General features: G+C 40.7%; 1 protein-coding gene across 5 annotated transcripts in view; it reads left to right on the forward strand.

Moving 5' to 3' along the window:
• Positions 1 to 21,524, forward strand: part of LOC138064231 (uncharacterized) — a 63,689-nt gene that overhangs the window by 19,473 nt on the left and 22,692 nt on the right. For 2 of the 5 annotated variants that reach the window (XR_011137510.1, XR_011137512.1), the window contains 3 exons: positions 99 to 593; positions 1,507 to 1,601; positions 4,192 to 5,045. Coding sequence is in view for 1 of the 5 variants with exons in the window: in XM_068925907.1 (XP_068782008.1) it covers positions 408 to 491 (84 nt within the window). In the remaining 4 variants the exon portion in view is untranslated. Of the gene's footprint in view, positions 1 to 98; positions 594 to 1,506; positions 1,602 to 1,806; positions 3,013 to 4,191; positions 5,046 to 5,824; positions 5,935 to 20,581; positions 20,744 to 21,524 lie in introns of those variants that run through there. The other 3 variants (XM_068925907.1, XR_011137511.1, XR_011137513.1) reach the window with 3 other exon arrangements.

A 21,524-nucleotide genomic window follows, 5' to 3' on the forward strand; every position in this document is an offset into this window, starting at 1 on the left:
ACATTAGGGTGTAAATTATTGTAATCTTGGGGCAGCTGGGATTTAACTACTAAAAATCTGTCACGGATTATTTGCTTTTCTTTTTCTCACAAAATAAGAAACATCGATAAAAATCAATATAGTCTACGGACAGAAGATGGAGAACCTTGCCAGTGAATTGATCTGTGTGTTTCGTATGTGACGTGTAAAATGAAGGATTGTGGGGAAGGGAGGATGTTCAGGGTAAGTAAGTAGATGCATTCATTTGGAAAAGTGAATAAATACTACCTTAGTTAGCGACACATGTAAAAACAGAAGGGAGAAGGGAAGCATGAAAAGGAAAACAGTTAAATGATGAAGTGATCCATGTGGTTTGTTGTTCCATAGCCTGTACCTATTTTCTAATTAATCCGTGTTTACATTCCTAGGAAACCCTATTGGAAACTAAAGATTTAAAAGTCTCCTCAAAGAAAAATATTTTGGTGAATGATTTGAAAAAAGGAGACAGCTGAGGCATGCTGACTTGCCTGGTTGAGGGAGGAATTTGAAGCTGAGCAGACTGGGTGAAGTACTAAGGGGATGACAGAAGGAGAGAGAGGCAGAACAGAAAAGTGGTAAGTTGTGCAGATCAAGGGATCTCCATACTGAAAGCAAAATTAAAAAACATGAATGTGGTGAGTGATAACAAGTCAATAAAGAGACTTGCAGATGGGATGGACGTGGTCAGAGTAATGATACCATTACTGCCTTATTTTGGTTACACTAGGATTGTCCTGGGCATATAGAGAAGGTCAGAGTGAGAGAAAAAGGATAGAGAGGATGGGATAGTTTTTAAATAAATTGTAAGAGCATAGGAGCCAAACTCAAGAGTTTTCACACTACCAGTGAAACAAAAAATTAAAAGCAAAGCGTGAAAAGAGAGCACCAGAGGGCAAGAAGGTCTGAATGAGAAATGACACTCATTTGTAGATGTTTTGCAAGACATGTAGGTCTGTATTCAAATGGAGGGTTAGAGGTAGAGAGAGAGAGCCAGGAATCATTGGAACAAATGCTACAGTATAGGCCACTGTCATCTTCTACAACTGTTAACATCACTGGTCATCTTCCCTGGGCTTCATTAGGCTTTGAATTAGATCCTGTGAGATGAGAACAGAGAGAATTAGACAAGAGCCTGAGGGACGGTGAGGGGAACAGCCACTGTCATATGCCAGGAAAGATGCAGAGCGTGAAGGTAGCAACATCGGCAGACCGCTCGTTGTCGTGGCACTCGAAATCAGCATGCATGGGAGGAGAAGAAGGTGCAAATTAGGAGCTGTGGGTGGACTGGAGGACATGGGACAACCTACGTGGAAGAGACCAAGGGAGGCAACACCACGAAACAAACAAAAAATGCTCCTCTTAGTAGAAGGAAAGAGAATACAGAATTTAAAAAGTTCTGTTTCCCATAACACATCTTATAAAGATCAGCCATTCTAACAGCTAATATGTAAAAGAAGCAATTTTTTGCTTCTCTTCCTCTTTCCACAGATGTCTCAGGATTTGAAGATGGACTGTACTGGGTCAAGGGGTTGAACGGACCTTTTTCATTTTTTTCTGGACTTCAGAGTCTGAACTTCCCTCAGGTTTGTTTTACAGTGTATACAGATTGCCCTTTTATCAGATTTCAAATGCTCTAACTTAAATATTTAAGTTAAAAAGCACTTGCAGTAGTTATCACTTGTCACAATGGGGTTTATGTATTTTCACACAATCCAAACTGCCTGTGCATATGAAAGCCAAGAGTGGATTCACACTTCATCTACTTTTAAAATGTTGTTTCCTTCACAGGAGTGGAAAAAAACCTACTTTGCCATTTATCTCTCAAAAGCCCACATGCTGAAGAGCCAGGCTATCTACATCACAAAGCAGAACAAACTTATTAAAATTCATGATAAGGTACATTAGCTACAAAGGGAACTGTGGTGGCCAAGATTCGCCAGTCCCCTAGATGCTTGACTGTTTTTGGTACCTACATCTTCAGATATATTAGGTATCAAAAACTGGATTCAAACCTCCATAAAACAAACAAGAAATTTGTTGAAGTGCTTTTATAGATGTGAAAGCAATGAATGCTTGATCACACTTGAGAGTTATGTGAAATATCATTATTTATCATGTATTAACTAGTCAGGAAAGAAAACAGGGCTGTGAGTCTCTTTGCTGAGGACCAAACATACTCTCATTGCAGGAGGTGCCTGAGTGAGGTTCTGGTTCTACAAGCAACCTATATAGACAGTCATTGGGGAAACTTCCTCTGTAGCTTCTTATTAAACAGCTACAGTAGCCTGATTAAAATGGTCAATTTTCCTGCTAACCATGCTACTATCATGTATTGAGGAAAGTAGAAAAATATTTGTCAACTAAACAAAAAAGCTTGAAGCAAAACATATATATGGAATAGTCTTTGAATGAGTGTTTGCAAAATAACATGTTGGATGTTCACTTCTCTTTGCAAATGGAGTATCACAGATTGAGAGATAGCCATATATAAGGTGGGATACAGTTGTGCAAACTTTAAAGTGAAGAGCTTTGTAACGTAATTTGTATGATCTTTTGTTAAATTAACAAATAAAGAATAGATTAGAGACTGCAGTTAGGAAACAATTTTATTCTCACTCATGAGGATGAAGTGGGAAGTGTTTTGGGTTAATTTGTCATTCACAGCTTATCTACTTTTGTAGCTGTGCAATTTTTCTTTATGCTCTTCAAGTTGCTGCTTATTTCTTGAAGTCAGCCACTGAAGCTGGATTTATTTGTGCATTGGCAAACAGGCAGGTAATTGAGAGTGAGTAGAAGCAATATAGTGGTGGGGTATATGCATGTCCTCTAATTGTAAAGTTATGATCAAAAATCAAGACAATTTAGCAGCCTTAATGTAAAATGTGGAAACTTTATGTGTGAATGTAGCCTGGCTACAAAAGTTTTATCTCTGCCCTCTTAAGCTTTTCTTCTAGTATGCTTCCTAACTGAGAACTGCAGTGTACTGTTGAGTGACTTCAGTGCTTTATGACCTAATGCTACCTAAAGCTGTGGTAATAGAGCCGGGTATGTGCCCCCACATGTGGGAGGACCTGGTGCGTTTTCAGTAGTGGACATCTGGGTGCCTCCAGTTCTACACTACAGCTGGAGAGTTCACGTGGAGGAATCACGTTGCACACCATCCGTGTGGAAGTTTAAACGAGAGCCAAACCTTTTCACTCTAAGGAAGAATAAAAATGCATGTGTATTTCCTGGTTTGCATTTATTCTGAAAAGAATGAATCTGAGCAATCTTAGTATAGTCATGAAAGTAGCTATGACTAGAATCAGCTGCCTCTGTTGACCAAGAGAAACCCTATTCTTTTGCACAAATACTTTACACAGTTTGTCAGAGTACCCTGGTGTTGAACACCACTTAGGATGTTTTTAGCTAGATTCAGAACAATGTATCTCATCACATTTGTACTTCACCAGTTGCCAGGATTCCTCCACAGGATACTACTTCAATCTAGGTTTCTTGATTCATACATACCCAAGAATAATATAGGGTTTGACGTTTGAAGAAAGTTTGCATCCCTCTTAGTTTGATTGGAGTCAATAGTTCTGCCGTTCCGAAACTCTTTTCTTCTCACACCCTCTTCATTTTGATTTCTCTGCAACTAAATTAGACACATAAGGTTTGATATAGTTGTAATTTTTTCAAGGTAACAGAACTGTTAGAGGGTTTTGAAGTTAGATCCTCTTTCTATGCCTTGAGTATCAGCTGATATCCAGTATCAGCAGAAGGCATATCACTGCTACGTCCTGATTCAAATGATCTCATATTCCAGTCACAGGGGCTGGGAAATAGTGAGACTTTGCATGGAGAAAGGGGCTTCAGATGTCACTTTCTTGCCACTTAATAGACCCAAAAAGAGATTTCCAGGGTCATCTACTGCTAGGAGCTGGGTCCTTTGAACTCCTCATCCACACTGTGCAGTTGACTATAAATTTCAATGACATTTGTAAACTTTTTTTAAAAAAAGACCTTGTTCCTCACTAAGATATAACAAAGCTTTCAGGACTGTGAGAAACGAAAAGGACCCGTCAGGTGTACCTTGTCAGTCTCCTTCTCAGAAAGGGCTATTTCTTTGTGATCCCCAAATTAGCAACTAATCAGATTCCCAGTGCTATTCAAACTACATCTCCGTTACAGGACAGCAAGGGAGGAACCATAGATAATGGATGATGACTGCATGCCCTGAGGATTTCTTATGGGCAAGAATGGATGCAAGAAATTATGAACTCCACTTTCCCCACAGCTACCATTACCTCATCAGCAGCAACAGAAAGAAGCAAAGAAATTATGCCACCATCATCTGTATTTTCTCAAGGAATGTTGCCCTGAGAGGTCAAGCTTTCTCTTTTTCTTTGGGCCTAAGCAGTTTTATTTTTCTTGTCTCTTTAATCAAATATTATTCATACCCCAGGGTAGGAGGAACATTCATTTAGATGACTTTCATAGTCTATTTGCCTGACATATACCTTACATTGTTCTGCGTGATCATGTAACTGGAGACTATTATTGTAATCCACACACACAGGAGGATGGAGTTACAGTTGTGCATTCATCCTTAACTTTGGCATTTCTTGACATTTAAGTGCCTAACCATGTAAACTTAATGTTCTACGAACACAGTTTCTTTTTGCATTTAATTTCTTAAGGCTTTTTTTACAGGAAAAATTGGGTATGAGAGAATTAAAAATTGGGAACAACTCACAAGGGATACATAGACTTTGAGCTTTATAGTTTGCAAATAATGTGATAACAGCTTCTTAGTTCCATTATCAAGGTAGGTATCTGGGCAGTCCGAGTTCAGCCACCCTTGACCAAGGTTACCGGAACAAAACAATCTAGGACCTCTTTAACAAAGAAAATATTCTTTTTTGTCTTCACTTTGCAACTTATTTATTAAAAGATCATCTATGTTTAAAGAACCTGTGTAATCACCATGTATCTATTTGTCACTAGATAAATTCACATTAATACCATCTCAGTTGAGCAGCAGTCATTACTATTCCCTATCATCAGACTAAATTAGTTTCCTGGGAGACAGCTTGTCCCATATACCACGTTCAGTTGCAATATTTAATGCCTTTCATTCCCAACCTGACTAATAGGCAAAGTATCGCAGAATCACCATTGCTTCTGCAGAGGACAGCAGTCAACTGCCTCAAAGATATAATGGGAAGGGCAAATGTTATGTAGCAAATGCAGGCAAATTGCTGCTCTTGCACCATCTGTTCCATAAACTTTGTATACAGCATCAGAGGATGGGCTTAAAATTCTGTTGTGGAATAGACTGTGGAAAAAAATCGCAAGAAACTGAATAAACCTATCTTTAATGCACATGGAGAATGGGCTGAGCACTGCCAACATAAAGGCAATGATGCTGAAGCCAAGAACAGGGTCTTCCCACAGGTTTTAAATGGGAGGAGAATAAAGCCTCAAAGTTTCCAAGAAGATTTTTTACGTGGGAGCGCTTGGTGGGAAACACTTTGAGACACAGCGGGACGCGACCTGAGGGCAACCCACTGTCCGGAGCGCCTCTCCCTCTCCAAATTACAGGCAGTGACTACCGATGCTATAACCCCAACTTGGGCGCTGAGAATGAAAGTATGAGTCAACTCAGCTCTCTATAGGATGTGAGCCCCCAATAAAGATTTCAAGTGTCAAATTTTCACTGAGCCATCTTCCTGAATAACTTCTATGTCTATAAAGAAAGGATATGGCCCAGATAGTGTCTTCCAGCCCACCCATCCCTTCTGATTTTCTTTTGCTTCCACAGTTTTAGTCAATGCTGTGCACACTGGGCTCTGACGAAGGAAACAAAACCTGGGCCAAAAGGAGAGAAGTTTGTCCTCCTTGTACAGCTTTCTTTGTCCCTCCAAGTGTAAGGTAACAAATAGCTATTTAATCTTTTACGTGCTTCTAAGGTATAATGTTCAGGAAAGCTTTCATAAATAATACCTCCCTTATGAGTAATTATAAATGCTGTTATACAAATGTGGGGAAAACTAAATCTTTTTGCAAGGTTATACAGACAGCATGTTTCTCTACCCTGAATCCTTTGCTCCAAATCTGATGGATGTTTTATGTGCTGTAAAGAAAACAGTAATGATAGGTGACCTCACACAACAGACACTATGCAAGCAAAAGATAGTTATCTAGTTCTCTGCATTTGTAAGTTTAGAACAACTATAGGAAAGAGCTAATTACTGGTGAAGGGAAGCTGTGTGCATCTCACACATCTTTGACTTTGAGGAATTCACCACAGCAGATCTGCAAACGTTCATGACTCTGTAGCAGTAGGTTTGGGTTTCTTTCATATTTCCTTAGGCACAGACTACTCTTCTACAGATTTAATTATTTATTCCCTCAGAAAAATTGTTCTTTTTTTTTTTTTTTTTACATTGAGGGAAATACATTTAATTTACATAAATCTAAAATGGCTGAAAGAATTTTTTTCTGGAACTGTTCCAAGATGATGAACAGTTTTGGGATGAGACCAAACATGGAAAGTTGCCACCTTAGAAATGACTGGTCTAGGTTGTTTTGAGTGTGTGAGTTTTACAGCCTTAATTACTGCAGCTACAACTGCTTTACTGAGTGTATATGCCTGTGTTGCAAAGCACTTGATGTTTTATACAGTAGTTCCCAGTGGTATAATCTAGCCAACATATGGCCTGTGTTGTGAATTTATGTTCATTAGGTGATCCATCCAAGAGTAACTGACCTGTTGCTTCTAGCCTTGACTTTGAGCATCACGTGTTTTGGAAGCAGACTGATTTTGCTCAGTGCCCAGGGTGCCTATAGCAGGTCTCTGCCTGCAAACACCAGCCAGCTTTTTTTCCTCTCATTTGCAACACTCTTCAATGAGTGCTAAAGAATTGCTTTTGGAGCTGGGGAAAGCTGTCAGATCCCCTATGAGATTAAATGAACACACTTGCCAGAACAGAAAGGCAAAAAAGAAAATTTGCCTGTTCAGGGCCTGCATGCTTTGTCTTGCTGCTGTCAGAGTGGGTGCTAGCAGTAAAAATGGACTCAGGATTAAGAAACTATTTTTTAATACTTGGTAAATTGGTAAGTGCGGAGTAGCCTGGTTAAATTTTGATCTCTTTGTCAGGGCACTTAAGCCCCCCCACAAAACCCCCTCAAGCTCCATGAATAGATAAAAGATAAAATATGAAGACATTGTCTTAGTGAGTTGTGAAAGGTAGGTGATAGCTTAAATCCTTATGCAATCCCATTATGTGGGTGTTTAGACCTACTATGTTCTTCCTTTAGAGTTTGGCTATCTCCTGAAGATATTCAGAGATATTTTTTCCATTCTGATGGTGTTGATCAAACCTATCATTGGCTTATTTGTCAAGGACTGGAGTGCACAACGTAATAATACTAGCAGAAAACATTGCAGATACTAGTCCTGATGTGAGAGTATTTCCCCAGGTGCAGTTCTGCTACCTTTTAAAAAGCCTGCCTGTAGACTCATTGAATAACTCTAAGTGCATTGAAATAGATTTAAACTAAAGAAGGATATCTCTTTTCCATGCATGGAAATAATGGGGACAGGTCTATCTGAATGAAAGTAACTATGCCTATGGAATTACTGTTTGAATTAGAAGCATTCGAATCAATTTATGAACAGACCTGAAACTAAAAGTGTTTTGGCAGAAATTCTTCATCAAACCATGTTTGTCCAGAAATTATCACCCAGGATGTAATAAGGAACACCGAGACTAACTAGGGAGCGTATAAAAAAAATGTTCATAAAGTTGTTATAATATTTAGTACTTTTCATCATCTTTGGTTCCTCGCTCTTCAAATACGGACTGCTGAAGACTACCTGGAGTAGATAGATGTTGCCCTCTCGAATATAAATTTGACGTTCCTCCTGTCTGGGACCATTGATAATAGCAAAGATAGTACTGGAATTTCCGACAAATTTGCCATGGTTCTAGGAATTAAAAACAAGAAAGGTTTGCTCCGATAATTACTTCTCAAGCTCTAGCATGGGTATGATCTCCATCTTCTTGAGAATTGGAATCAGACTTCCAAAGCATTCAAAGGTGCTTAGACCTACGGCTTGGCCCCAGGCATCTAGCAGACTAAAGTAAATCCATAAAATGTGAAGCTGGCCTCTTTCAAAATAATTTGATCCAACTAAGCCAAGCCACAGGAGCTCCAAATATCTGAATGATTAGATGAGAGGTCACTATTTGTTGAATACTGTGTACAAGGGGCTGACGGCACAAGTAAGTTGCTGGGGAGGCCTTTCATTATGTTTGTGACGTCTGTTGGAGGTACTGAGGGTGATTAGTAGGCATGATGTAGATGGGCAAAGGTTATGCGCAGGCAGTGACAAATCTGATCTGTTCTGCATGGGCAGGGAACACAAAACAAATGAATTTGAATGCCTCCTTATGCCTTTGCAGAGTAGCAACCAAATGTAGCTTTACACAGGGAGGTGGAGCGAGCAAATCACTGTGCAAGGAGGCAGCTAATTGCTGAACTTGATTGCAACTGCTAATCAGAGTCACAGGGAAAAAAAGTGTTGGGAATTAATTAGGCAAGGACCTTCAGAACAGCAGCAGGAAGCCTCCAAGTGACCTTTATTTACAGTCAGTTAAACAGAAGTGTGACTAAAAATGCCAAGGAGCAAATCAGATTATTAATATTGATTGCTTAAAGAAAATGAATAATTTAGGAGCAGAGTCAGAATAAATATGCAGTGACAGAGATGAAAGAGCACAATGTACTGCCTTCCCAACATTCATCTATCATGCAGCAGTGCCCCTTTGCACAGAAATGGAGAATTTCCACCATCACAAAACATAATTAGTTTCATGACCCAGCATGATTACTATATTGCTGCTACAAGGAGCTTTTTTTTATTATTATTTTCCCAGGGCACCAAAATGAGGTGGGGGGGGGGGTGCGTAGGTACTGGCCTGCTGAGCAGAAGCTTTATTCTTGCAACTTTCCACAGAGATTGAATTCAGGTACTTTGGGATTTATTTTTAGTTCTTTGTCAACAGAATTGCAGAAGCATGGTGTATCCTCTTTTTCAGACATACTGTCACAGTAACTGCTGGCATTAGCAGCAAAGCTTAAAAACAATTTTAAATCTGTAAATCCTACATTATCTCTCCTACTTGTCCATACTCTGGTTTTTCCAGTGATTTTAGACAGATTATTTTTAATGAGTTCTCCTTTTTTGCCTAATTTTAGTCTTGTGCCCTAGTAAGCTGGTATAATTGGTTGCAGGCACTGCTTGAATAGATTGTTTATTTTCTGTGTGAAGCTGTGGGGGGATTTTTTTCAAATTTGAATAATAGTGTTATAAAATATAACACTATTGATAATCATAAAGTTAAAAACCATTACAGCACTGAAAGTATAAAGCAACAGCATAGTAACTGTGTGTGTAGGTATACCTAATCAGTCCAGCTTTTTGTAACCTCTTCTGAATAGGAAACTGGGTATCACTACTCATATATCTATGTCCTGATTAGTTTCTGGCAGCTATTTCTCTCTTGGTTTTATTTGCTTGTCTTCCCCCCCCCCCCCTTTTTTTTTTTTGAAAGAAAAGGAGAGGGAGACATATGTAACCAGGACAAGTAGTCTACACAAATCTAAGACAAAATTGTCTTGCATCATTTTTCTGCTACCCAGTCCAGGAATCTGAAAGTACTGAAATTCCAGTACTGAGACTGTACTGAAAAATGTGCTTCTGACAATTTTCTTTTTTCCTTTGAAGAAAACAAAGTACTGCAGCCAAAGTTGTTTAAAAGGGGGTGCTTAGGTTAATTGTACTGTACGGTGGACATATATTCTCCTTTACTGTTAATGGTCTCAGAGGTGGCTGCATACAAGCTGTTACGCAGCCTTCTGACTACGCAAGGGTTGGCCTGGTGCTAGTGGGATTTGCTATTGATGGTATTTGCTGATCGTTGCATCCTTTTACAGGCGAGAGCCTTGGTTAAGTCACTTCCTTTCTCTGTAGCCCAGTTCCCTCTCTGGAAAGAATAAGGTAGAGCATTTTGATTTATAATGAGGGGAAAATACCTTTTAGGAGCTAGGTGTTACTGTTTTAAGAACACATGAGTGAACCTGAGGGTCTGATGATAACGTACATCCAGGGATTTTTGGTCCTGGTTTCATCGTGGTCCATGCCTATGCACACAGGCAACGCATACTGGGCACAGACAAAACAGGTTAGCGTATATCCTACATCTGTACATGTCCACATATATATAGCATATACCTACAGGGCAAAACTCTATTTCGGCCAGCAGGTTGGGTAAATTGGAAGAAAAAGCGAGTACCTAGAATGCAGTCCTGCCCCTCCCCTATGCAAAGAACCTATGAAAGGCAGCCAAAAATAAATGAGCCAAATAATCTGTGCAGAGAAAAAAACTGTAGTAATTATCCATAAACTCTTATACCAGTAAATCTGGTGCAAAGATTGTTTTTCTTATGTAGGTTTGCCCTGCTGCATGTGGGAAGCTGTGACATGCACTAAAGCAAGTAGGAGTACACTGAAATGTATAGTATTAGTAGACATAAATATTTTAGTTTTTGTTTTCTGTACTGCCACAGAAATAATGACTTATAGATGAAACAGTGAGTTTGCTTCTCAGATAATTGTCTTTAGTTCAGCAGACTTTCAGTATTTACATTTAAGTGACTGTTTGACGTCCCCCAAATCACAGAAAGTGCTTCATTTCTCTACTTTGGGTATGACTCAACAAAACTGAGAAATGATGCCAGCAGATTAATAAGGCAAACTAAGTAGCAGTGACCAAGGAAGTCATGGTTTCAATATGAATACAAACGTATGTCAGCCACGTGAGACCTTATTCATGTGAGTTAGGCCCATTGATTTCAATGAAACTGCTCGGATGAACTACTACTCACATACTGAACATCAGTATGACGACATACTATATCGTGTTAGGTTCACAGAGCGGTGAAATAACATTTGAGTGCTTAATTTCAGCCATACTGTGTAGCCCCTCAGAGCAGAGAATACTCTTCATTAACAAACTGGCATCCTCTTTCTTTTTTTTTTTTTCCTTTGGACCGTAGGAATACGACATTCATGATGAACGCATAAGGATAACATTAATGCATGGATAACATTAAAGCTGGCATCCGGGACTTGTCTTTGCAAACTAAAGGGGAGTCTCTTCAGTATAGCTGTTTTTGAACATCAGTGTAAAATTGTAGTTGACATGACAAAACCATTCTGATATGTGAATTTTAGCTGATAAAGAGAATTAATACCCACTCTTAAGAACAGAATACATCTAATGAATGGAAGCTATTGTAAAGTGAGGTGCTTTATGACATGTATGGCCTGACCTATATCCACCTGAATTCATGCCATCTCTGAGTGCTTCCTAATTTCTTGATCTCCACCAGACCAGAGAAAATCAGGTACAGAGCAATGACAGCGGATGAGATGAGTTCCCCTTTTATGTTAAGCATGGAAACATGCTTGCTGACCTCTCATCCTTGCCCTTTCAGAGCCATCTCATTATAAAACCCGCTGTAAAGTTTGACAAAATTGACAGCTTCTGCTCTGGGACGGGAATAGCGGGTGTCCCGCTGCTGGGGGCCCAGCGGCGTTGGCAGAGTCGCGTGGGAACGCCGGCGCAGCTCTGCCCCACGCGATATGGTACCTGGCTCGTTTTCAGTCAGTGCTGTTCATCTCTCACTTTCCTGAAGGCTGTAATTATATTGGTTGCCACTTAAAAGTGAGCGTTTGCCAAGCGCTGTCACTGAGCTGTGTCTGAAGCACCAGAGCTTTGCAGGAAATAGCTGCGGTAACTGCGTGACACCTGTTGACAAACACTGACTTTTAAGTGGCGCCCACTGTAAGGAAGCCCTCAAAACATGTTCTGAGTATACCAGTGAGAAGCGAACCATTTGTTTTTTCACATACCTTTCCATTCAGTTTTCTTTTGGCACATGAAATGTCTGTAACTTGAGAAGGACTGTAAGAGCTTCTTTGGAAATGGAACTTGCGAAAGGTCCTTTTTCCTGAGTTGAAATATCATTATTCAGGGGATAGCCCCTGTTTCTTTGATGATAACTCATTCCAGTATATTTTAAATTAATCTATTTAACTTTTTTTTTTTATAATTGCTATTCAGAGGAAATGACAAGAAGGAGCCACAGAGATTTAATAAAGCACAAGCTTAGACCCTTAATCACATTAGATATCGAAGCAATACAGTTTTTATTGAGGTGTGTTAAAATGGTTCTGGTAGTTGACAAATGGCTTACTGGTGGTTTATAGATTATATGGGTATTGAGTGAGCTGCTATTTCCTCCTACGCAATGCCAAGACACCTTGCCCTCCTTCCCAAAAGAGGCTGTTTTAATTTTCATCACGCCACACAGTTATGCCAAGTTATTTTGCATCACTTGACACAATGAACCTGCATTTAAAAAAAAAAAAAAAAAGTGAGAGAGACTTAGCTATGCAAATACACTTTTCTCAGGTGTGGTGAAATGAGCCAAGTTCTTTGGACAGGGAAATCCCTGTGCGATGTGGCAGCGTGCTGCCCTCGGCTCGCCTGGGCGGCAGGGGCAGGAGCTGGCTCATGAGGGCTGCAACGTGCCTGCTCCTGCTGCTCCCGGGCCGGCAATCGCCCAAATGCTCTCGTGGCATTTGCTCCACTGCATTTTTGGCTGCGGTAAATGGAAAGGAGGAGGGAGAGAGACAGATGGGCTGAAAGTGCAGGATTTATCCAGGGAAGAGCCGTTGTCGCTCCCAGAAATAGCCTTTCTCACGACCGCTGTCCCTCCTTCGCCGTTCGGTTAATCATTTTGCAAAAGTACTCAAACACATGCCTCAGTCCCATGATATTTGAAACGTATCTTGAAATTAAGCATGTGTTTAAGCATTTTCCCAAACTGGAGCCACAGTAATGGAGTTTGGGCCTTGCCAGCCTAACTCGTAAAGGAGTCTTGCTGCAAGGTAGCGTAGGGCTGTTGTCGTCGTGGACGGGCCAACTGTCTGCAGTTACCTCTCCCTTTAAAGTGACCTTGGAAGAAGCACTTTATACTGAGCTGTAAAAAGGCACTAGCAAATGTAGGAACTGATGCAAGACTCTCTGATACGTGAACATGCTAATGCTTGAGCAAGAATGTCAGTTATTTCAGTGGGATTACTCCCCTGAATAAGATCTCACATTTGAGTAGTATTGGAAAAATCCTATCAGTTTAGCATAATGATCCAATCACACGTAATACAGGGAATCCTCCAGACTCACTGAAATTTTTGTGATCACTCAGTGTTTGGTGGGTTGGAGTCTTTCTGAGTCAAATAAATGACAGCGAAGCAGAGCGGTATATGTGCCAGTCTGTACGTAACAGGAACCTAGCAGACAATTTAATTTCATCCATTTTCTGAACCAGACGTTATTGCAATGCTTCCTGACATCGCCCTGTAATAAAGTATCATCCTTAGAATGGGTACGTGTTTCTATTTTATCCTTGTGTTTGTACACAGATTAAAGCACAGTCTCCATTGACTGTAACCTATAATTGAATCAAGGATTGTGCTGCTGTCACAGAGAGCAGGAGCGGCGCTTGAGTGGTTTGTGAGCATGAACAGCAGAATCTGAAGATGAAATTTCATCTTTGATCTTCAGTCTGTGACCGTGAATTTTCCGTTGATAACATATGGAAAGGAAAATAATGCAGATAATTGTGAATAGAAAAGCAGTACAGGAAAAGAGCTTAGTCAGGGATCAAAGAATCTTATGCTCTCTTGGTGTGAGATTTCGACGCAAACCAGTCAGTTGAAATTGTGGAAGATTTTAGTGGAAAGTTTTTTCATGCATTATTCAAGAAATCTACTGAAATTTTGGAGGGTAGATCATTGGATCCACGTGGGTTTAGTAAATTGCCTTGTTAGTCTTTTAGCTTTGGAAGTCTCAGCACTATTTTGAATGAGGAAAAATTCTTTTCTGCTGCTCTTTACATGCGAGTCACAGTTTTCTTACTGGGATCCAAAGTACCCACAGTCTCAAAGTGCTAGTGCACAGCTGCCACTGCATATGTTGCTGCTGAACACTAAAACTTGCTGAAATAATCATTCCTGATGTTTGAAGAGGATGTGTTTCTTTAGGGAGCGTGAAGTCATGGTGCAAAACAGCAGCGACATCAAAAACACAGGGTTGGCATGGGGTTTTGTTGTCCCCTTCCTATCCGCACCCCAGTCTCTGGCAATAGGAAGGACTATGAAAAACTGCTGGTGTCATAAGCCTTTATTCCAGGGTAAGGGATTGGATTTTCGTTCATACATAATTGCCCATGCTAGTATAAGAGAAAGGGACAATATAGAAATGAGCATGGGTAAAGGGCTAAGAAAGAAAACCAAGGAAGATGTAATTTTTCATTGTTCCGCTGTCATAAAAGAGAAGTGGATAAAACATAAGCTGGCAGGATCAATCATACATATAGGTAAAATCAAATGAGCCATATAGCAACCTTGAGAGACAGCTCGCTCTTCCATTCCTCCCCAGTTTTTTCACTCTTCCAAGATAAATAGATGCAGTCTGGTAACTTGTCTGATGCAAATCATTATAACTCCACGGAAATCTGCTGCACTGTTTTTTTCTCTCCCTGGATCTGATTCTCGGTTGAGTTTGACCCACTGCAACGCGTGCTCTGAACGAGTGGTTCAGTAGGTTTCTGTGCTCCCTTTGCTCCCTTGAACTTCATTACCCACAGTTGTGACAAGCAGTGAGAAATGTTCAGTGATAGAACTGGGAAAAGGAAAATGTTCCTGTCCCAAACAGAGAAAAAAGCTAAAATAGACCCCAAAGTTATTTTTTGGATTCTTGTACTGACGGATCTGAGGCCTTATCTTGGCACCAAGCTAGCAGTGGGATGATATTTGAAAGCTGGCACGTGGTGACCTTAACAGATGCCGGAAACATTCAGTTGTTTCTGAAAAGCAAGCCTTTTCAATTTGATGCCTAAATATGGCATTCCGACACTAACTTTAGTCAGCGTGGTTGGAAAATTCCCAGTAGTGCCTGGTAGACCTAAGTCTGTGCTATTTTCACAATCACTTGCCTTTTCAAATTAAAGCTGAAGGGTGAAATCCACACCTGTGCGAAGCCCCTGCAAGGCTCGTGCGGTACTTAAGGGCTCAAAGCAGAGTGCTGCGCGGGGCTTAGGCGGTGCTGAGGCCAGGAGATGCTCCGTTGTGTGGGAATGAGTTTAATCCAAGGAGAAGAGGGCGACGCGCTGCAAAGCCGGCCTCATCTCAACGTGCTATTGAGGAGGACAGGGATCAGGGCGCAGCATGTGGTGGAAGGCAGGACGCAATTACTCCGCTTTCCTTCTCTTCCAAAAGCAGCAGGTCTAATTCTCTCCTGACCCCCTTTTTTACTTTCTCACACCATAACTTCAGTGGTTTCTGCAAAGGAATTTTAAGTTATGCCATTATAAATATAGCCAGCGGTACTTCAGCCTAACCTGAGCTCCGACAGTTTTTTGATGTGTAGTTGCAGCTACAGGAAAGGTGAAAGCAAATAGGAGCAGACAGCCAGAAGACGGTGCCGTGTTTCACGGAAATCGGTGCCCTAGGAGGAGTTTCCCATAGAAACTCGCATGCAGAATAGAAATCCTACTCTGTGCGTTTGCACCAGAGCTGGGAAAGTGATCTAACAAATGTTGCTTATGAATATTCATGTGCATTTTATAAGGCAGGCATTTATCCATGTCAACATCTCATTTATGTTTGCGTCCAGCCAAGACGTAATCATGAACTATCTAGTCTGCACTCAGTTTAAGGTAACTTTTAAAAACAACGGCAGCTATTAAAAACCCTATGCTTTTGTGGAACCTAAATCTGCACATCACTCTTTCTGACATTTATTCACTTAAATCATAAAAGAATATGAAGCAAAGACTCTGCCCAGGGTATCTGTCCTGAACTGCTTCCATCCACAAAATTGTCTGCAGATCTCATGGGAACATTGCTTCCTCTACTAGTCACCTGGAAACAGCAAGTATTTTGGTTTATTTGAAGACATATTTCCAGTTTAGCTATAACTAGAGGTGTTATATGTGCCAGATATCAGAGAGATTTAGGGTTTCCTGAATCTCAGTAGTAGTCCAGCTTAATTCTAGGTTAGAGATCAGCATAAATTCTCTCATTTTATGTGAGCTAATAAATGTATCTCTGCTACAGACTGTGAATTTACAGTTTTGCATGTGGTTGGCTTGTTCTTCCTCATACAAACGTCCGTGGAAGATTTCCAGCACTTAAGGGAACACCAGCCTGCGTAAGAAACTTAAAGTCTGACATTACAAAAACTGAACGCGGTGGAAATACCTAAGAGGACATAATCGTTCAGTCCTTTTCTCCTAAAGTAGCTCCTGAGGTTATGAGAAGTTTCAGATATGCGGCAAATCTGGCTTCAGTCAAGACAATCTAACCTGGCCCTACCACAGCGGTCTCACAAAGAGATTAGTATTGTCTCAAACTTGGTTATCTAAAAATTGAAGACAGGGTACACTACGATTTATCTGCGACAAGCTTTCCGTGACTCTTAAGGCTATATAGCGTGGATGGCTCCTATTTGGAGACATGTCTTTCATAGCCTGCAGCTGCATTTGGCACTGCAGCTCATGCTCACTGTTGGTCAAAGAAATGATTTTGGTTTTTCATAACAAGCTGTAAGCACTGGTATGTTTTTTGTTTTTATTTTTATTTTTAAAAAAAGGAGAACAGAGAAAGAGAGAGAGAGAGGTTATCTCAACAGGCATACTCCAATATATTCCAAGGTTGCTGCAGTATAATTAATGGCATTACCAAATGGAGCTGAAAGTGTAGAGTCTGCAAACAGCTAATAACAAGGATTAGATATGCACTCTCTTTTTCATTCATGTTCTTATGGTTTCTTGTGGGCCTAATTGAAGTCAGGAGGGTTTTTCCACGTGGCCATCTCAGATTCAGTTTTGATCAGTGACATGCATTGATTACACCCTATGGAAAAAGTTCTTAGTGTGTATTGCAAGGCACTACAAAAAAAAAAAAAGAAAGAAAAGAAATTCTTGCCCCCTTTTATGATCAAAATTGCAATAGGATATGTTACATTAGAAAAGTGGGAAGAGTATTTTCAGATGGGAGGATCAGCACAGTGCCTGTGGGCCTTTTTTCTCCCTAGGATTGTGCTCAGTAAGCTTTTACTGATGGAATCATCCAGATATTGCAAAAACCTGTTAAAGATATCAAACTTGCTTCAAAAGTCTGTAAAACAATTGCACGTAGACCAACTCTGGAAAATACTTCTAAATGAATCCTTCTGGCATCAGATTATTTTGTGATACCAAAAATCCACTTTAGCAGATAAGTCAGAGTACAGCTGCTAAGGTAGACAGTCGGCTGCGTGGAGGTGATGGTTTTAAACACTATCAAAATGATTTTGGATTAATCGCCTTTCCGTCTGCAGCAAGGGTTATTCATAGAGCGTGCGTAAAAAAGGAGCAACCTGAATATCTCTAATCTCCTGCTAACCTCCTACAGTAAATAGCAAAGCATTAGCTCTGTGTGCATCTTTGAATCCGGTCTTTAATTATATCTTTCCCGTGTTTACATGAACTTTAGTTTGCTTTTCAAAAGCCTCGTGGAACAATTCCTGCCGCTGACCTGTGTGTAGTGGTGAATTTCGCCATAAAGTGCGTATTGATGAGCTGAAAAGTTCAGTGAACAGGAAAATTCTGCTGCTTTTATTGCCAGTGTGACAGGTTACTTTATTACCATGCCTTTCACAGCAATTTAACAGTTACCCTGGTAACGGATTCAGTGAGGTAATGGGATCACAGGCATTAGAGGGGAGGAAAGGCTAGCGACGAGAGAAAACCATCTGCTGGCTTATGTTCTCGGGGCTGTTTGCTCACCGCGAGCGCCTGACAATCATTGGGCTTGCATGGAAATGAGGCAGGTTAAACCACAGGCCTGCCCTATTTAGCCGTACTCTGGTGATTTGTCTTTCTAATTCTATTGAAATAATAATCAGGATTTGTTTCTGATTAATTAACTAACCTTTTGGTAAAAAGATTAGATAACGAAATTGCTGCCTATTCAGAGATAATGAGATTTTTATTACTCTGTCGGGGGGGGGGGGGGGGGGAGAAGTACGTTTATGTGTCACCAGCCACAGCGTCAAGGGAGGAAAATAAAGATTTAAATCTTCATGTCAGACATTTATTTTCCTCCGCAGATTAGGTGTGTATTTAATTCCATGGGTGCACATCAGCTTGTTTAAAACATTTCAGAAGAGCTTTAAAAACCCCAAATAAAGTAATAAACACGTGTAAACCAGGAGGCGTTGGGTTTGGTGTTAATTTGTTTCAAAAAACGTCTCCTAACGGAAGAGAAACATTTGAAGATTCAGAAATCCACCTGTACTGCGTGGGTGTATTTATATAAGTGCAAGAGTGTGAAGAAAGCAGTAAAATCTCAGTGTGAGCGCTCTGGAATGACATATGTAAATAGGCTGCTATTATATCTTGCAGTACAGACACGTCTGATACAGCAGTTGTAGAAAATTCATTTACATGTAGGGGCTTCGGCTGTGTGCGTGTAAAATACCACGCAGGCCGTTGCAGGCAGCTAGAATTAAGTAATGAATAATAACCACATGTTGTATTTCTAGTCTCCTCACGAAAGGCTTCTCGAGAAGATGCAGCTGCCGCGTTAAGTGAATTACCCCGCTCGGTACCAGGCTGAACAAACGAGCCTAGGTGCGGTGAGCAGCAGACCCATCGCCTCGGCCTTCCACCTCCCCTTGGTTATTCCAAGTAATAGAATAGCAGCCTTAAAACTTCTAAAAGCTTGCTACTGCCAGCTGGAAATCACAAGGAACAAAGTAAGGATGGATGGGATCTTCTTCTGTAATCCGAGGCCGTCGTGGCCTTCAAGGCTCGTTCTGTGTGGGCCCACAAAACCTGTAGAGCTATGAAACGCGTTGCTTGGGTGCCGGTTACGTAGCTGCGGAGCGGTTGGGAATCTCTTGCGTCTCCTGCTGCGTTATGGTGTAAACATGAACTGGTAGCGATGGGAATTTTTGAGCAGGGAGGTTGGACTAGACGATCTCCAGAGGTCCCTTCCAACCTCAGCCATTCTGTGAAACGTAGTGCAGGGACAGCACTGAATCGGCCAGAGAACGTCTTGGGGTTTGTGTGTGTCACAAGCAGAGCCGTGTGTTTTGCTGACTTTAAAGTCGCCAATTATGATCTGCTAATTAGTAAATCAGGAGAAAGAGTTGTGATAAGGACATTTGCTGTCTTGCATGCAAAGCGCGAGAAAACACAGGCCGCAGCAGAGCATTTTGTTGAAGCGGAGCTAATGGACGCCCCCTCAGATCGGAGGTGACACTTACACTGGTGGCGTTCGGCGCGCTTCATGGCTTTTACTTTTATACGTTAGCATGAAAGGCTCTTATATGCCGAAAGTCTGTGTTTCTCCACAGCGGCGTACCTCGCTGAAAGCCGGTCAGAAACCCGACCCAGTTAGACGAAATGTCTTTAGTGAAGAGATGTGACGCTGCGCCTGTTCCTCCCCGTTCCCCCGTCTCGTGGCTTGCAGTTGGTGATCACTTCGCCTTGCCGACATTCCTCTCTTCCTACCCAGGCTTTTCCATATTATAGCCCTGACAAAGAAGGCAAACGAGAGCACTTTCTTCTACTAAAAGAAAATGGTTTCCCTACCCCCCGCAAAAATTCTTATTACAGACTTCTGACCCTTGATAACCACTGGCCCTTGAAAGACAAACATACCTTTTTTGCCTTACTGTCAGCTAAGAGAGCTTTTGCTCTCCCTTTGTCTTTCCCCCATGTGAAAATTAGGTTTAGTATTAGTAATTATTATTAAAATTAGCAAAAAGTTATCAAATGATCTCAGTAAAGGAGAATAAGTATAGTTTTCCTTTTTCCAGACGATGACATCTGCAGCTCTACATTTTCATGAAATGACTATACTTAACAAAAACATTACTTCATTTTCATGGTATTTCTTTTGTGCCTAGGAGCAACCCTGTAATTGTTCACTTCAATTACAACATTACTATTTTAAACTGAAACCCATTTTATCTGCATGCCAGCTTTTTATTTGTTTTACCAACTATATCTATTTCCATTACTGCAAGGCTGATGGTTTGTCTCAAGAGGAAATCAAATCCATTAATTCAGAAATTTCAAGCACGGCTGCCTCTGCCATAAGCAGCATTTTTTATGCTAATAGCAAATGTGCTGAGACTGAGAAGAACTGACACAGCTCTGTTTTTTATCATAACTTAAGCATTTATGTAAAAAGGCAAATCTAATAGTACTAGGAAACTGTAAGTGTTATTATATATAATTCACTTTACTGGGCCCTGGTTTGTGCAACTGTGGGTTAGATCATGCTCTTTGTGGTTTTGACTTGCTTGACATTTGGGGTCTGATTTTGATTTTGGTTACCCAATGTAAATCTACCATTGTTCATCTGACAACAATAGAATTATTTCAGCTTTACACCAGGCAAAGGAAGATCAGAACCTGTTCATTTAGCTGAAGGCAAAGCACCACCTCACGGTTACGACAGACTAAATTACTTTTGGAGTATGCTGGTACAGAAGATGCATTATAGAAGTTGGATGTCTCTTTTCTCCAGAAAACAGCTATTTCAAAGGTAATTTGGGTATTTCCAGGAAGCTGCACCCTCCCAACATCACGCGGGTATAAATGCATCCCCCTTCCCACTGCCTTCTCATTTAACGCACTTAGCTCTCTTGTATCACATGGGTTGTGTTCAATTAGATAGCTTAACAAGATAAACTCTGACTTTGACCCAGAAAAAACAAACCAGATTGCTGCCGAGTTCTACATAAGCTTTTCCAGGCATCATGACCTGTTTATGTCAATGAAAAGTGCAAGAGATCCCTGTTACGAGGTCTGAATTAGTCTCTGAGTTGTTTTTTTTTAATATACGCGTATACAGACACACTATACAGAAAGCAATCTACCGTTCTTGCCCTTCATTTTTGCAGCAAAACCCTTTAGTGCTGTAAATCAGATCTCATTGGGAGATCTTATACACTGGCCGCCGATAAGCTGTTGAGAAGTAGACAGGGCTTTTAGGAATTGCTGAACCATGAAGCTGACCTGCTTAGTGTTTTGTTGTAGGCTATTAAATCCAGGATTGGTGTTTTAAGATGATTCTGCTTTCTTCTTCCCTTGGCCTGGTTAAGCAACTCTACCCTCAGCTCATTATTTAGCTGATTAAAATAAAAACTAGAATGAGAAGCCTGCTGTTTGAGAAGTCTACCTTCCCCCATCAAATTAATGAGAGTGACTTATGCTGACGTAGTTTATGGGCTTTAGCAATTTGACACTAATTTTGCAGCTAAGAAAAGATTTGCTAACTGTACACACCACTCTGCTTTGGTGGCAGTGAATTGGGGTTCTTTTCT

The sequence above is a fragment of the Struthio camelus genome, chromosome W (assembly GCF_040807025.1).
Source record: "Struthio camelus isolate bStrCam1 chromosome W, bStrCam1.hap1, whole genome shotgun sequence".
Lineage (NCBI taxonomy): Eukaryota > Metazoa > Chordata > Aves > Struthioniformes > Struthionidae > Struthio > Struthio camelus.